The sequence below is a fragment of the Vipera berus genome (assembly GCF_964194415.1).
Source record: "Vipera berus genome assembly, chromosome: 3".
Lineage (NCBI taxonomy): Eukaryota > Metazoa > Chordata > Lepidosauria > Squamata > Viperidae > Vipera > Vipera berus.
This window is the reverse complement of record NC_138204.1, coordinates 65,246,111-65,258,759: the sequence shown is the minus strand read 5'-3', so window position 1 is coordinate 65,258,759 and position 12,649 is coordinate 65,246,111. Positions and strand designations below refer to the sequence as shown.

Genomic DNA, 12,649 nt, shown 5'->3' with positions numbered 1-12,649 from the left:
TTCCCTTGCAATCTAAGTAATTCCTTATAAGAAACCATATCCATACTCACTCCCATAGATACGCCCTCTATCGCGTGTCCAGGAATTCCCCAAATCGGTATTTTATAATTTAACTTATAATAATACTTTTTCCAGACATGCAATAAAGCACTTCTAAGAATATGGGATTTAAAAGCCCTGTCCACCTTCTTATCGTAAAGCAAATATGCATGCCATCCATATACCAAATCCCATCCCTCAAGATGAAGTATTCTCTTGTTAGTTAAATTAAGCCAATCACTAATCCAGGTCAAGGCAACCGCATCATAGTACAATTTCAAATTCGGTGCCTTGAGTCCCCCTCTTTCCCTGGCATCTTGTAAAATCTTAAATTTAACTCTTGGTTTTTTCCCCGCCCAGATAAATTTGTTAATACCCTTCTGCCATTGATCAAGGTTGGCATCCTTTTTCAATATAGGTATCATTTGAAACAAAAAGAGAAACTTTGGTAGAACATTCATTTTAACAACTGCAATTCTTCCCAGTAATGATAATTGTAATTTTTTCCAATTATTTAAGTCCCTTTGTACCTTCAACCATAGTGTTTCATAATTATTCTTATACAATTTTACATTTGAGGCTGCAATATATACTCCTAGATATTTAACCTTCTTCACTATTTCAAAACCTGTTAATTTAGATAACATATCCCTTTCACTCATAGATAAGTTCTTGGATAATATCTTAGTCTTATTACTATTCACCTTGAACCCAGAAACCTTACCATACTGAGTTATAATTTCCATCAAGTCTATAACCGACTGTAACGGTTGGGATACTGTCACAACCAAGTCATCAGCAAAAGCTCTCGGTCTATAATCATTCTGTTTTATTTTAATTCCCTTTATCATAGAGGACTCTCGAATTTTAATTAATAAAATCTCTAATGAGATTTTAGTGAGATTTCTAATATATGTATATATAGCGTCTGAATACCCTGTACTCCCTTTTATTGCTTATAGCAGGGGTGTCAAACTCAATTTCATTGAGGGCCGCATCAGCATTGCAGTTGCCCTCAGGGGGCCAGGTGGGCGTGGCCTGGGTGGGCGTGGCCTACTGGGTGGGCGTGGCTAGAGTGCGTATGGCCTACTGGGTGGGCATGGCCAGCTCTACATCGTTCGCATCAAGGGTGCCTATGGGGGCCTGGGCAGGAGTGGGACAGATCTGGGGGGTCTCTGGCAGAAGGAGGGTCTCTGGGCCAGGGCCAAGGCAGTGGGGGCCGTTCCCTCACTGTTTCCAGGATGGCTTCGCGGGCCGCATGAAACCACTTCGCGGGCCGGATCTGGCCCCTGGGCCTTGTGTTTGACATGTCTGGCTTATAGTATCATATTTTTAAACATTTTCTTGATACTGATTATTACAAGAACACATTGTTTTTCAGATGGTGAGAGATGAAAACCTGAAATTTATGAAGAACAGGGATGTCTACTGCAGTGACTATTTTAGTTTTGTTCTGTCATTAGCTTCATTAAATGTCGTGAGTAGTGAATTTAATATTTCAGTTATTAACTCCATGCAACATCAGATATACTAGCCTGTGAACACACAAAAGGTGGACAGGGCTAGCCTCTAGAATTATCTTAGCATAGTTCAAGCTCCTTCAAAGTTCTGGAGATCTATGATCACCAGATCGTTATCAATATGTTGGACGGGTTGTGCCAACAGGCTTGAAAGAGATCCTGCATGGATCAAGTTATTCTGTATAATTATTACCCAGTTTTAAATCTTTCTTTTTGTAGGGATGTTTGTTGAGAGAATGGAAGGGATCAACTGTTGAGCATGTTAGAAGAAATTGATTAGATATTTATTTAATCTGGATTCAGGTGTGGCCACATGACAGGAGCAATACTATTTAATATCATATTTTTCTGAACCAGTGCGAGAATTGAGAGAGTGGAAGTATTGTTTAGTAGTGAATAGCTTCAGTCACTGGTTATGGGGAGAAAGAGGTTGGCTTGGAGGTCATTTATTTCCCCAAGTGGTAGAAACTTTTTCATTTTACACTTTCTTGTTAAAACTGGCGTTTACAACTTATAGTTCTAAGAATTGTGTTTAAGAAATCTAACTGAAATGCAGCCTTATATAACCTAATGTCTCTCTGTCTAGACAAAGTTGAAACATACCTATTATCCATCTATGGCAAGAGTGAGCTTACAACTAGCAGTCCAATTTCTGTTCCAAACTTACCTGCGAACAAAGAAAAAACTCAGGTGACCTTTTATTTAAAAGTTCTTTTTCTGAAGAATGCACATATACCGGTACTCATTCTTTTCTGGTCATACCAATATTCCTCTGTTTGCTTCCTTTAAGGACTGATACAGAAGAATGGATTGCAACCATTGATGCTTTAGTTTCTAAAAGTGTTGATGCTTGTCAGTGGTTAGTTGAATATTTAGTTGAAGCTGAAGGACGAGAACTTATTAAGTAAGTCAATCTGTTTGATAAGATTCCATGATATCGTATCCTTCTTTCCAGTTCAAGTCTTCCCCTGCTTACATAGCTCTTATTTATATAGCTATGAGAAAAATATCCCTTACTATGTGCAGAGATATCAGCAAGCCCATAATAAGCCCGTGGTTTGTAGATACCTCAAGAGGCAGTATCTTATCTAGTCTCTCTAATCTCAAAGGCATGTGAATATTAGGTTTCCCAGTAGGAAAAAAAAGCAATGATGATTTAAATTAGAGCATGAAAGAACTCACTTCTCAATGACGGGGTATTTTTCAGAACGTTTCTGCTGGAATGCAGTGTAAGAGAAGTGAGAGTTGCTGTAGCCACAATTCTTGAAAAAACCTTAGACAGTGCCTTGTTTCATCAAGAAAAGGTCAGTAATGTACAAATAACATACTGCTCTATCATTCATTGCATATTATTGATTTCTGTCATTTGCTCACCTGAAATTAGTTAACAAGAACCATATAATTTCTAATTGCTATGAATGTAATGTTTAAACTCAGTAGATTTTTTTTTTATGAAAACACCTGTTACAATTCTTTTTAAAACTTGTTTCAGGTCTTTCAGGCTGCAGGGTTATGATTTATTTATTTAATTAATTAATTAGTTTTATATACCGCCCTATTCCCGAAGGACTCAGGGCGGTTTACAGGGCAAAATTTAAAAGACAATATAAAAGTTGAAATAGAAATAGAATTAAAATGAATTAAATTAATTAATAGCCCAACAAATTAAAACAAAGTTTAAAAACTTAAAACCCCTCAGTCCAGGCCAGATAGATCAAAGAACCAGATTTTCAGGTCCCAGCGAAACGAACGAAGGTCGGGGGCGGTCCGGAGTTCCACAGGCAGATCATTCCATAGGGCAGGCGCGCCCACAGGGGATCACCTGCCGGCACTCCCTAACCGGCGGCACCCTAAGGAGGCCCTCCCTATGGGAGCACTCAGGACGATGGGAAGTTGATGCTGGCAGCAGGTGCTCCCTAAGATAATCCGGGACCATGCCATTTAGGGCTTTATAGGTCATCACCAGCACCTTGAATCTCACCCGGAGGGCAACTGGAAGCCAATGCAGCTCGCGGAGAAGAGGCGTAGATAGAGAATGCTCAAGGTTTAGTCAGGCTCCAGGAGCCAGAGGCCAGAGAATGAGGCTTTTACATTTATTCACTTACCGAGCACATTTTAAGGTCTTGAAATTAATCCTAAAAGTGTTAGCTGGTTTATGCCCTGGCTAACTGAAAGATTATTCTCCTTCTTCAAGCAGCAGCATCTGCAAGAGGGACCCTTCTGAGAATGTCCCAACCACCAAACCTGCTTGTTTGCCCTGCATTACTGGATGTTCCTTTTTTTTTTTTGCTGGACTCTCAATATCAATTTTAGTATTAAATTTATATTTTTTTGGGTTAAAAAATATGCAAGTATAAAATATGAAACTTTTTGTGACCAAATTATGTCAAGTTTGTTTAGACTTTCTACTGAGTGATTTATTTAACTACTCCATCATTGCTCAGAACCGAGGCTCAGCCAATCTCAATGTATACATGGTTGTACTTTGACAATAAGGGTTCGTTCATTCAGGTTATTCTACACTTTCTGTATATTGAAACCTACATATGACCAGTCCTTTTGTTCTGAAGCTGTCTGATTTCTAAGACTCTAAGAAAGTGTCAGGTTTTGTTGCAAGCTTTTTTGGGGGGGGGGATTTTTTTTGCTTTCAGGTGTTTTTTTATATTCATTGTAAACCTGAATTATTAAATTATTAAATTGATAATTTCAAATAAAGCCCTTCTTACTTCTACTTCTTTGACAGCTAAAAAGCTTGCATCAACTAATAGAAGTGTTGCTGAGTCTATTGGACAAAGATGTCCCTGAAAACTGTAAAAATTGTGCCCAGTATTTCTTCTTGTTCAACAATTTTGTACAAAAGGTAAAGGAAAAACTATTCTACTTTTCAAAGTGTTGTAATTAGATGAAAGAATGAAGCTATTTTACAAAAAGTTTCCAGTATCACATGGGGGGGGAAAGCTGTCCTTTGCCAAGTGGAAGTTCTCTACCGTATACAAAGTGATCATTTCTACTTGCCTATACCGTAAGAAAAGTAAACTGAAATTCAAAGTTCTCCTAGGGAAGGTTTTTGAAAAAGCGCCAGAAGGCTCTGGGAGAAGTGGATTATCACAAAGGAAGGTGAATGTACGTGTCCCAGGATAATGTTGCAGGATCCAACCTGGGTCAGTCACCGGGACCAAAAGTTTTTAGTCTTCCGAGCTTTCAGAATTGTTCTGAAGCCCATCCTCAGAGAACTTCTCTCTAGCGGATTGTGTGCTTTGGGCTATTCTGTGTGTGCTATTTATACGGTGCCTGTTGTGTGTGGCTTTTTAGATGTTGATTGGGGCGCTGATGGCTGGCTATTAAGTTGTTGGCTTTGCTGCACTACTGTTGACTAAGGAGGGGCCCATTTCCCAAGCTTTTAAGTTCCCTGAGGATGGGGGCTCCAGCAAGAGTCCGAAAGCTCGGAAGACTAAACCTTTGGTCCCGGTGACTGACCCAGATTGGATCCTGCAGAAGTGGATTATCTGAGCCTTTTCAGTCAGGATTCAGGCCTAAATATGGTGCTGAGGCAACATTCGCTGTGCTTGTTGATGACTTCTGATGGGCTAGAGGTTAGAACATCCATCCTGGCCCTCCCTGATCTTTCTGAGACTTTCTGTACCATCAATCATGATGTTATTTTGGGATGGCTCAAGGGGTTGGAATGGGAGGTATCATGTTACAATGGTTCTCCTCCTTTCTCCAGGACCAGTTCCAGTTGATATTGGAAAGGAAGCAGGTTTTTTTTTGAGCCTAAGAATTTAAAGTAGTTTGAAGATTTACAGGCATTAACCTCATGCTGCTTCAAATGCCACCCTTTGCTATTCTTTGCACAGTAGTTCACAGAACAGTGTAATAAGTAGATTTTAGTTATAGGTACTATATTATAATTACCTCTTAGTTGTTATGTTTCAGTTCTTGAAGATCATTCGCAATGATCTCTTATTATTGAGCTAATGGGGGGGGAAACCAAAGGAAAAAAGCAAAGTGAAAATTCAAAGGTAGTTTGGTGTCACATAACCATTCAAAGTCAACAGATCAACATAGTTAAATGTAATGAAATAGGTTTTAAGAAGCATTTTGCAGTAGATGCTTGATCAATGATAAATAATATTTAACCTTTTTGTGTGGTCTCTCTTTGCTTTCTAGAATATAACCCTCTTTCTCCTGTCTTTTTACAGCAGGGTATCAGAGCCTGTGACCTCCTCCTCAGGCATAGTGCCTTGAGTCATATGATCTGTTTCCTTCTTGGTCCCAACCGGCAGAATAACCAGGTAAGAACATAGAGATAACATTTCAGTCTCTGAGAGAGCGTGCGTTTTAGTCTAGTAAAACTACATTAGATTTAGCAGTAAATCTAATTGGTTGGGACTTTGAGAAGACCCATTCACTCTGTAGGCTTTGCTACAATCCCTGCTCCTTTTGAATGCAGGAAGACTGCAAGAATTGTAATAATATTGTTTTCCCCCAAGAATGGCAACGTTCCCTGCAATTACAGCTTCTGTTCATTCAAAAGTAGCCCCTAACTAGGAAAGTATGTGAGAGCTGTTTAGCCTAAATTACCTCTAACTGCCAGTTATGGGACTGTCAGATAAATGTGATTCAGCACAGTTAAATTTGAGTGATTCTGAATGTCTACTTCTTGAAGTACCCTTTATGCCCATGAATGGTGTTGACAATTTAAGGGAATACATAGCTTGGAAACTGGCTATGCTAGAAAGTCTAATCCAGGGGGAGGCAACCTCGTCTCTTTTATGACTCGTGGACTTCAACTCCCAGAATTCCTGAGTCAGCATAGCTGACTCAGGAATTCTGGGAGTTGAAGTCCATGAGTCATAAAAGAGACGAGGTTGCCTCCCCCTGGTCTAATCTATCTGCCTTTCAGCCTGCCCATTCTCTTGGAACTACTTGGAGTTTCAGGATGATGTAGCTTATGCTCATCTTGAATAGAGAACAGCTGCTACTTATTTAGGCTGTGGTAGCTTTTTTTCATCCCTCAGAGTCGCCAAATCACTCTGAAAGCACGCTCTTGCCATTCAGCCTGGCTGAACCAGTCTTTGATAATATGCCTTTATGAATGAAAAGATATAGTAAAGGAGCTATTAGTGCTTATACGATGCTTGGTATATTCTTAACAAAACAGAACCGCAGATGGAGTTCAGCACAAGCCCGGGAATTTGGCTTTCTCCATAATACTGTGGCACTGTTTGTCTTGCATTCGGATGTCTCCTCACAGAGGAATGTAGGTAAGTCTTCCCAGTTTTTCTTGATGATCCTAGCTAGATGACCATGTGTTATAGCTGCAGTATGTTTGCCACCCCTGACCATTTTTAAATTATTATTTATCGTCAGTGTTTCTCAGGACCAAGTGTAGTTTTATATTTGTACTTCTTTTACAGCTCCTGGTTTGTTTGCTCTGCATTCGCCCCTTAGCATTACTACTTCAGGGCCACTCCTGGCCCTTCATGAAGAAGTAGAAGCTTTGATGTTCCTATCTGAAGGGAAGCCTTATTTAATGGAGGTAAACATCTATTTTACATTTATTTTATGATGGGTTAAATATAATGCTAAATGAAAGCTTTAATCAAGTTGGTCTAAAAACCAGTCTCACAACATTGTTTAGAAATGATGTTATTACAACTACAATACTGCATTCCAAATTGTGAAGAGATAACCAAATAAGTATGGAATGAAATGCTTGCCAAGTTGTACTATCTACTGATTTTTTAAATAATAATAATAATAATCCTCTGCTCTTCTTTCAAAGGTGATGCATGCTTTAAGAGAGCTAACTGGATCACTGTCGACCCTTATTGAGATGGTGGTCTACTGCTGCTTTTGCAATGAGCACTTTTCCCTTACCATGTTGCATTTCATCAAGGTACATTTTTGTAATAAATTTTCAAGACATGAATTGTTCTGGAATTGACACCCAGCTCCTGAGGCACTGATTTAAGAATATGCATCCTGCTGTAGAAATTTTTTTATTTTAATTCCATTTATATCCCGCCCTTCTCCGAAGACTCAGGGCGGCTTACAAGCTTAGCAATAGCCTTCATTCTATGTATATGCCTGCTTATTTGGGCTTTCACACACACCCCAAGCGGCATTATTACAAAGTCAGCTTAATTGCCCCCTACAATCTGGGTCCTCATTTTACCTACCTCGGAAGGATGGAAGGCTGAGTCAACCTTGAGCCTGGTGGGACTCGAACCTGCACTAATTGCAGGCAGCTGGTGTTACTTAAGGAGGCATTAGCCCACTGCTCCACCAAGGCTCTAGTTTTTAAATTTTAGTTTCCATTGTGTTGGCAACTGCTTATTCCTTCTGAATCTAAGGACTGATACACACTTTAGTTTTCAGTGCTGTTTACTTTAAGGAGTTACGAAATGTCTTATGATTTCTTACTCTTCTTCCCCATATAGTCCACCAATTTACAGTATATATCCATAGCTTGTATGCTTGAAAATATTTTTTTTTCTCAAAATTTCCATTTTTACACAAACTACTCTTGCTATGTATTCTTTAGTATCCCAGACAAATGCTTTTCAGAAAAAAAATTCCACAACTTGAAAAATTCTGTCGGAATGAGGTGTAAAGTCTTATTGAAATGTATAGCATTACTTTCTGAGAGAACAAAAATATCTATGAATCTTTTACAATGACTGTTTCTAAAATACAAATACCGTAAATAGTTTGACTGTGTACATTCTGCTTGCCTGTATTTATATTTTTGCCTTGCAGAATCAACTAGAGACAGCTCCACCTCATGAGCTGAAGAATATTTTCCATCTCTTACATGAGATATTGGTAAGTAATAAGATAAAAAGTGAAGTCTCCCTCATGTCAAGCTTGCCCCTGTTGTTCTTAGAAACAGTACTGAATGGGTATGCCATTGAACTTAGTACTAAAACTTTTAACTTTATTCTCAGCACTTTAAAATATACATAAAAATCCCCCCCAAAATTAAGTCAATGTCTCTACTTATAGGACCTAATTTATAAATATCATATATTTTAGTGACGTAAATTATACTTTGGTAGATACGTAGCCATTATGTTAAAATTTTGCCTATTTTTTATTATCTGGCTTGACACAGCATTCTGCTTAAGCCAAAAAATATCTGTTCTATTCTAATTGCTTTCAGTAGAAGCTGTGCACCACAAGCCTCAGTGTAACTGATTAAGTGTGATAAACTTTTTTAGTTAATCTTATCTCTTTTAAGTAGACTTGAACTGTTGTTGGTTTTAGATTCAGCGTAGCTTAGCCTAACCTTCTCTGTTGTTTCACAGATTATTGAAGATCCTTTACAAATAGAGAGGGTCAAATTTGCATTTGAGACGGAAAATGGATTGCTGGGTTAGTACCGCTGCATAGAATTAGTAACTGTGTTTCAGAGAAAAGTGCAATGAATCCCAAAAAGATACAGTATTTTTAAATACCAAGAGACTTTAGTTATACTGGTGCTTCTAGCTGCAGACATTGTAAGAAGAAAGCCATGTTATTCTTTGAGATGGATAAAAATCAGGAGACTGGCAGCAGCTTTTCTAATTCATTTATAAAATTTTAATAACATTTGTTAGTTGGGAAAAAGTACACCAGACTCCTGATGTTTTAATTACTTGGGAAATCACTTTGAAATAAAGAAAAGTTTTGAAAGTCTCTATATACATAGAAGAATTTCTTTAGAAGTAATCAGAAAAAGAATTTATAAATAAAATATATAATTCAAGAATGTTGTGTGAGATGAACAACCATATAAGTATGATTTATACATAATGTAAATAAACTCCTAAAGTGCTATTTCTCTCATGATAGCAACTTGATTCATATACAGTATTTTTGGCATTTGGATTACTGCAACTTAAGTACATGATATCGGAGAAATAAAAGATTATAAATTCAGACTATGTTACAGATTTAAAATATCTGCAGCTTATTTGCTAAAATTTATTTTGCTGTATATTAATCTTTAAAAAGAATTCCTTTGTGAATAAAAAATAATGAGCCATAGCCTAAATTCAGACATTGGCAAGCTGATTAAAAAGCAGCTTGGTTCGGCATGATATCTAAATGTAAAATCATAGCTAATGTCATGATCTACATCAATTAATGCACCTTGAAATGGAGTTTAACTGTGAATGTGCAAAGATAAGTTGAAATAAAATGGAAGGTTTAAAAGAGCTGTAAACTGTTCTTGACACATGAGCATTGAGACTGTGTATATAATCTATTTGCTCAAGATAGTGACTCCTTTTAGAAATTATTTTTGTTTACATACCCTCTGTTAACAGCCCTGATGCATCACAGTAACCACGTGGACAGTAGTCGTTGCTATCAGTGTGTCAAATTCTTAGTCACACTTGCTCAAAAGTAAGTATGTAGTAAAAGTGAAAAACAATGCTATTGATTGCCAGGTTTTACACTCTTAATAAACTAGGATGTGGATGACATTTTAAATATCTTTTGTATCAAACTCAAAGCCAGATGCAAAGGCTGGAGTGTTCTAGCTATAGAAAACAATGGGAGTAGCACTTCACTCCCATTCTCTGTAATCTAGGTAGTGAAATATTAGCATTGCCAGAGTAAGTACTACTGACTAGCCAACGTACAGAAATATTGGTGAAAGGAGCAATATTAACAAACCATTAAAAAGAATTGGGGGGAAATATTCTCATAGGAAAGCCTTGGGATGGGAAAAAAAACCAGCATGAAGAAACACTCTGTAAATCTCAACAGAAAAAGGCCCACAGAGGACACCTTTACTAAAACATAGGCTTGTAAATAGCCATGTATTAATGTGAAGCTACAACTATTGCTAATATCCTTTCAAAATATTTTATCCTCCTTGCTTTGATTTGGCAGCAAAGTCAGAATTCACATAGTAAATACCAAGAATTATTTCTATGTGACCTGAAAGGGAACCTCTTGTAAATTGGAATAATTTAAAAAGAAGAGGGAACCTAATCCTTTTATATCTCAGATACATAATTTTCATAATTTCTCTTCTCTCTTAAAGATGCCCTGCTGCTAAAGATTATTTTAAGGAGAATTCTCATCATTGGAGTTGGGCTGTTCAGTGGCTTCAAATAAAGGTAATACTTATTATTACAAAAACAAATATATACAGGTACAATGTAATTCAGTGTTATTTAATCTCAATAAATCCTCTTCCTCGTGGTTCAGACGTTTCTTCAGTGGGTCAATAGTGAGGAAGAGGGAGCAGGGAATTTTTCATTTTAGAACTGATTTCCTTTTGAAATCCAATCCAGTAACAATTTGCTGTTTGATTTTCATTAATTAGTGCTTTCACGTTTTCACATTTTTCTAGATGTCTGAACATTATTGGGCTCCACAAAGTAATATATCCAATGAAACCTCAACTGCCAAAACCTTTCAGCGCACAATTTCTGCACAGGTCAGTAAAACTGGTTGTAAATTTATTGCATTTTTGTTCCTTTTACTTTAAAAATGGCAGTTGCTTTTTTTAAACACCCAGATGAACCAAAAGGATTTTGCTAAGCTTTTTTGTTCTTTATAGAATTTAGCATACTAATTATATTATTGCATGCTTAGAAAATAATTTGGAGGAGCAGTTTCAGAAGATGGGGAGATAAGTACTTTAGTACTTTAAAGTACTTTTAAAGCTTTGACTAGAGTATTTTAAAGCAGCTGCATCTTTAATGGGAATCATTAAAGCATCCAACTTTTGTCTGTCTCTTGAGATGGGGGGACTCAGAAGATTGCTCTTCTTATTGCTTTTAAAGCATGCACTCTAAAGCATTGTCTGAATATGTACAGTGATACATAGATATTAAGGCTACTATGTGGGAATATTATAAGTGGAATATTTTTCATTAATTTTGGGGTTGAAAGGAAAGATCAGTATATAGCTTGAATTCATTTCCTACTACTATATATCTTTTTTCCCAGTGACTTCCAATTGCATCTAAACACATTAGCTTAGCTTTTAGTTCTGACACTCTTCCTTTAGGACACACTGGCATATGCCACAGCCTTGCTGAATGAAAAAGATCAATCAGGAAGCAGTAATGGATCCGAGACCAGTCCGGCCAATGAGAATGGAGGCAGACATCTACAACAGGTGCGTGGGATGATTTTGTTTAGTCTGTGACGTATATGCTTGACAAAAATCAAACAGCCTGTCAACCGTCTAGCAAAGAACCTATAGACATGGGGAATACCTTACTCCCAAGTTTTAAAAATTAGCCTCTTGTAGGGATTGTGTATTAGGTGCTGTGACTGAGAAGTGTGTATATTATCACTATTGCATCTATAATATACTATAACACAAAGGGTTTACATATACAGTATACAACAGTCATAATACTAAGCAAAGATCTACTTATCCACTTCATAAAAAAAAGACTTAGCCACCTCAACCAACACAAGACAGGGACGGTCTCTGGCCAGAAACAAAAACAGTGATCAGTAGAAGTGGAGGGAGAAATGGAAAGACTGAAAGACTGAAGAACTCTTAAGTCCATCAGACCCAAGCTGCAATAATAGGATAAAACCCCACGAGTTCAGGAAAACAAAAGAGGACTATGCAAAAGCCAAAAGGAGAAGCAAAACAAATTTCAGTTTCCTTCCCTCCAAATGAACTAAATATGCTAATAGAATACAGGGTGTCAATCAGAACATTTAATGATTCTCAGATTTCTCTGAAGCCGTTCCAAGGATTTTAATTCAGTGTAATACCTTCAGTGAATGCAAAGATTCTGTTTGAAGGGATAATTGAAATCAAGCTCTGAATTCATTCATCCATCTGAAGCTTCACCTAGTCCTAATAATAGCTTACGTGATGTGCTTTGTTTTTAAGGCCCTATTGCCTTCAGTGGCAGGCCAGCGCTAAAGGAAATGGCGAACATGGGCAATATTCAAACATTACGTAGCAGGTAAAAATGTCACAATATAGTCATAGCAAGATTATATTATCCCATTGCACTGTATTTATATTCCATCTGTCCTGATAGTTCATGGTAGTGCTGATCTAATTTATATTGTATTTATTTCTAAACTAACCTTTGATGTAGTCAGTTTTGGAA

At 37.3% G+C, this 12,649-nt stretch overlaps 1 protein-coding gene across 4 annotated transcripts in view; it reads left to right on the top strand.

The window, feature by feature from the left end:
* The window catches only part of USP24 (ubiquitin specific peptidase 24), a 97,917-nt gene that overhangs the window by 80,928 nt on the left and 4,340 nt on the right, over positions 1 to 12,649 (top strand). For 3 of the 4 annotated variants that reach the window (XM_081322892.1, XM_081322894.1, XM_081322891.1), the window contains 15 exons: positions 1,421 to 1,516; positions 2,146 to 2,249; positions 2,350 to 2,463; positions 2,767 to 2,863; positions 4,303 to 4,419; positions 5,762 to 5,854; positions 6,724 to 6,826; positions 6,980 to 7,101; positions 7,348 to 7,461; positions 8,325 to 8,390; positions 8,873 to 8,939; positions 9,875 to 9,953; positions 10,600 to 10,675; positions 10,912 to 10,998; positions 11,575 to 11,685. In XM_081322892.1, the coding sequence (XP_081179018.1) occupies positions 1,421 to 1,516; positions 2,146 to 2,249; positions 2,350 to 2,463; positions 2,767 to 2,863; positions 4,303 to 4,419; positions 5,762 to 5,854; positions 6,724 to 6,826; positions 6,980 to 7,101; positions 7,348 to 7,461; positions 8,325 to 8,390; positions 8,873 to 8,939; positions 9,875 to 9,953; positions 10,600 to 10,675; positions 10,912 to 10,998; positions 11,575 to 11,685 (1,446 nt within the window). Of the gene's footprint in view, positions 1 to 1,420; positions 1,517 to 2,145; positions 2,250 to 2,349; positions 2,464 to 2,766; positions 2,864 to 4,302; positions 4,420 to 5,761; positions 5,855 to 6,723; positions 6,827 to 6,979; positions 7,102 to 7,347; positions 7,462 to 8,324; positions 8,391 to 8,872; positions 8,940 to 9,874; positions 9,954 to 10,599; positions 10,676 to 10,911; positions 10,999 to 11,574; positions 11,686 to 12,423; positions 12,500 to 12,649 lie in introns of all 4 variants that reach the window. The other variant, XM_081322893.1, reaches the window with a different exon arrangement.